This window comes from Asparagus officinalis, chromosome 7 (genome assembly GCF_001876935.1).
Source record: "Asparagus officinalis chromosome 7, Aspof.V1, whole genome shotgun sequence".
NCBI lineage: Eukaryota > Viridiplantae > Streptophyta > Magnoliopsida > Asparagales > Asparagaceae > Asparagus > Asparagus officinalis.
In genome coordinates this window covers 129479783-129484789 of record NC_033800.1, presented here as the reverse complement: position 1 = coordinate 129484789, position 5007 = coordinate 129479783, and the positions used below count along the sequence as shown (strand labels likewise).

The 5007-nt window shown below is 37.6% G+C and overlaps 1 protein-coding gene across 1 annotated transcript; it reads left to right on the top strand.

Moving 5' to 3' along the window:
• LOC109847754 lies at window positions 213-1898 on the top strand. The gene is made up of 2 exons (XM_020416986.1): window positions 213-1296; window positions 1552-1898. The coding sequence occupies exons 1-2, from the start codon at window positions 213-215 to the stop codon at window positions 1896-1898; spliced, it is 1431 nt and encodes a 476-aa protein (XP_020272575.1).

The window sequence follows — 5007 nt, the reverse complement described above, 5'->3', positions numbered from 1 at the left end:
ATGAAGTTGGATGTAAGCACTATTATATTCTTAATGGATAGAAGCCTTCCTATGACAGCCGTTAGAGTGTGCTAATTAGTCTCCATACATTAATAAGTTTCAAACATACCTTAATGCCGATACTTAAATGCAACAACGTAAGAGGAATAGTTTAAAATTTATGGGTATACTATCTATTCTCAAATATTCTTCTAACTATTTATTACCTACAGATGAGGAAAATTCCTGACAAGTCATGGATAGATATCCTTAGGTGTGAACGGTTTCGTGATCAACGATATAGGGATGGATGTGAAGCCTTCATGAAGTATGCCGAAATGAACCCAAAAAATTTAAGTAGCGGTGCAATGTACTGCCCCTGTTATAGGTGTAAGAATATGAAGCTGAAAAATAAAGATGAAATACGAAGTCACATAGCAAACTCTGGTTTTTATGAGGAATATAAATATTGGTCCTATCACGGGGAAGGTTGTACCGAAAATGAAGTCCCGGATGTGCATGTCGATACCAGTCATGGTGTCAGGATAGATGATACAGACATAAATTTACAGACTGATATTGGACCTGACTATACCGAATATGATATTAACAATGACAATGAATATGATATTATAGTTGATGTCCAAGATGCTCATGCTCCTGAGGACTTGGATCGTATAATGAAACTACTAGAAGATAGTGAAAATGATTTGTATCAGGGTTGCACCGAGTACTCCAGATTTTCATTTATGTTGGAGCTCTTACATATTAAGAGCCTCAGTGGAATGGCAAATACTTATTTCGAAATGCTTCTTGTTTTACTACGGAAGGTAGTTCCAGGAGGAGAGCGTAGCATTCCTAAAACAACTTATGCGGCAAAGCAAATAGTTTCCGATTTGGGGCTTGATTACAATAAGATTGATGCGTGTCCCAATGATTGTATTCTCTACTACAAGGATAATAAAGACCTTCAGGAATGTCCAACATGTGGAGTTTCTCAATGGAAACAACAAACTCGCTCTTCAACAAGGCAGCCAACAGAGTCAATGTCCCAGCAGAGCATGATTCTAGCTAAGGTGCTTCGTCATTTCCCGTTAGTTTCCAGATTGCAACGTCTGTATATGAACAAAGACACCACTGAGAACATGAGGTGGCACAAAGAAGACCGTATTGAAGATGGTAAGCTGAGACATCCAGCTGATGCAGAGGCTTGGAAGCATATTGATAAGACTTTTCCTAATTTCGCTCATGAATGCAGAAATGTCAGACTTGGGCTTTCTAGCGACGGATTCAATCCGTTCGGGGTTAAGAGTTCAGGTTGGTCTACATGGCCAATTGTCTTAATGCCATATAATTTACCCCCACTGCTTTGTATGAAACAACCGTATATGATACTCTCATTACTGATACCGGGTAAGCATGCACCGGGTAATGATATTGATGTCTACTTAGAGTCCTTAATTGATGAGCTAAAATAGTTATGGTCGGAGGGTATGTTGATATATGATGCCCATGCTAAAGAGTCATTTAGACTTTGTGCTATCCTAATGTGGACAATTAATGGTTTTCCAGCTTATGCTAATCTTTCTGGTTGTTCGACAAAAGGCAAGTTTGCTTGTCCAGTATGTGGCCCAGAATTTGAAGGCCTTCACTTACCATATAGTCGAAAGTGTTGTTATTGGTTCAATAGGAGATGGTTGCCCTCGGGGCACAAATACAGAAAATTGATCAATAAATTTGACGGCACTGTTGAGACTAGGAATAAACCACGTCAAATGACCGGTGCTGATATTGTAAAGTTGCTTGAGCATCTACCTAAAATTAGATTTGGTAAGAACCGATATTCTAAGTATGAATCACTCAAAGCTAGAGGCTCCTGCAAAAAGAAAAAGACACTGAAGAGGAAGAGAGCATTCTAACGGGCACATGTTGATAATGGAGTTGATAAATTACCAAAGGGATGGAGTAAATTCAGTATCTTCTTTCAGCTGCCATACTGGAAAAAGCTTAAAATCAGGTATAACTTGGATGTCATGCATATTGAGAAAAATGTTTGTGACAACATAGTTTCAACCCTCCTTCAAAATCCTAATAAGTCAAAGGATGACGTAAGGGCTCGTCAAGACTTAGCTGCATTGAATATTCGAGAAGATTTGCAAGCACAAGATGTTGGACTTAAAAAAAACATAAGCCTTCCTCTCGTGTTACGATGTCGATAGAGCAGATGCAGAGATTTTGTGAGGTCCTAAAATCAGTAAAATCACTAGATGGGTATTCAGCTAATATATCAAATAATGTCCAAGTGCAGGAGAGGAAGCTCTTAGGCCTAAAGACCCATGATTATCACGTTCTTCTACATCAATTGCTCCCGGTTGCATTGCGTAATAATATGGAGAAAGAAGCATCGAAAATTATTATGGAGTATTGTGGGTTCTTCAGAAAATTGTGCTCGAAAGTTATAGATGTGAAGGAATTTAAAAAGCTTGAAACAGAAATATCATTAATTTTATGCAACCTGGAGTTAATATTTCCTCCTTCCTTTTTCACGGTCATGGTCCATGTTACTCAACATCTAGCTAGCGAGGCAATCATTGCGGGTCCTGTATCTTATCGTTGGATGTACCCAATTGAGAGGTATAGGACTTCACCCAGTGCATTAATTTCATATGCAATGTATACAGCTTATATTAATCATATTCATGATTTTCTTTAGATTAGATATTTATAGTTCATAAAATTTTAATTATTATAGATATTTGGGGTTTATGAAGCGTCTAGTTCGCAATCGAGCTCATCCAGAGGGTTTTATGGCTGAAGGTTACGTGATCAACGAATGTTATACATTTGCATCACGTTACATGCGCAACCGCGTAAAAACTAATCAGCCCCCAACTAAGGAGAAGAAACTCGTAAAATATCCAAGATCTGACTTGGAGCAGGTTCATGCATATGTATTGAATAATCTAGACATTTTCAGCGATTATCGAAGGTAATGTGCATTAATTTAGGAATAGGATGACACTTGTATTATTTACATTCATTGTACCAATACAATCTCATTGTTGTATAAATAGGCGACATTTGGAGAAGCTTAACAATGAAATATCAGGCAGGAATACAGCACATGATATCCAAAAAAACACATCAAAGATTTTCCCGATTGGTTCAGAACCGATATAAGTAGCATAGAAGTAGTATTGTATTTTTTAATTTTAAGTTTTTAAGCAAACTCGGAGATCATTTTATTCAATTGATGCTTGAATTAGGTTGATAAAGACGTTCTTACTGGTGCCGTAATCTCTGAAGATATTTTAGTTCACACACAATGTCCTTACTATGAAGTGAGACGATATAGTGAACACATCATTAATGGGTATAAGTTTAAAATAGTGGCGACCGATGATAAGAGGGTAACGCAAAATAGTGGGGTCATGGTCTGTTTTGCTCAGGAATGTTTTTCTAGCATAAGAGATCAAAACCCAGTTGAAGCTGACATCTTATATTATGGCCAGTTGGAAGATATTGTAGAGATAATTTACGGCTATGGTAAAAAAAGTCAGCGTAATTATTGCATGTTTAAGGTTCGCTGGAGTCCTGCCAAACCGCGCAAGGATCATTATGGGTTTACACTAGTAAAACTCGATAAAGAGATATATCTAGATGAGAAGTTCATATTCGCAGAACAAGCGGACCAGTGCTTCTATGTGAATGACCCAAAGGTTGCCGCCGATTGGGTCGTGCTATACAAGGAGCCAAGATCTATTGTCCTCCCTAATAATAATGTCGATAGTGATGAGGACAATGAACCAATTGGTTCTTCTGATGAAATTTGGCAGATGTTCTCTTACCCTCAGAATGTCATGCTTGATATGATAGATGCAGAGATTCACGCTGACAACCCAATTTTAGTCAGGGATAGAGAACCAGAGGCAGATGTGCAACTAGAATCAACTACTAGTAGACGAAAGCAGGCAACGTTAAATATAGCCCGATCAATACAAACAATACCTCGTACAATACAAAAATAGCAAGTTGTAGAAGGTATATTATGTATGTCATTTTATGCGCGAATGTTATTTAAATGTTTAATTGCAATAAATGTTTATCTTGTGAATTAGTAGGCAAATATTTCGTATTGAACTCTCCTAATTCCATGTTACAGATGAAGAACTCGAGGTTATTCGATCAATCTCGTGATCGGTCATGATCTACGAGCTTAGGCTCAGAACAGCTTCAGGAGGCCCTAGGCTCAGAACAGCTTCTGGAGGCACACATTTCAGCACATCCGAATATAGGTATGAATTTTAATTATCTTTGTACAACTCAAAGTAGACATATGAAACATCATTTAGGCTAAGTTGTTCTTATATGGGTAGATGGTGCGGAATTATCGGGTCGTCTACGGCACACAACTCTAGCATTCTCGCCTCATATAGGTATTAATCATATATGTGTTTGTAATATTTATCCAATCATATTTGAAGTCCAGCTTTTGTATTTAAAATCTATTGTATGTCCAGAATATTAATTTTTATTTGCATAAATAATTTGGCAGTCATTGATTATTCTTCACCCAGAGCCACTGATTCACATGCAGAGCCCTCCCACACTATAGATAATGGTGTCGCAATATATTTATTTTTGCTTTGCATCTCAATATAATGATCTTCCAATTTTCTCGTATTGATTATCTTCTTTAATCATTGTAGAGGTGCTTTGCATCTCAATATAATGATCTTCCAATTTTCTCGTATTGATTATCTTCTTTAATCATTGTAGAGGGTTCTTGGACACCATCGTCTTCGCATTCCAATTTTCTCGTATTGATTATCTTCTTTAATCATTGTAGAGGGTTCTTGGACACCATCGTCTTCGCATCATACAAGGGGGCCGAGTTGCGTTCGTGGACCCCTGACATCCCCCATCTACCATTGCCTCCAGACTCGATTATATCAAAGACTAATGCTTTGAAGTATCATCCACTTGCACTCAAAAGGCTAGATGAAATAAATCCTATGATAACCGTTA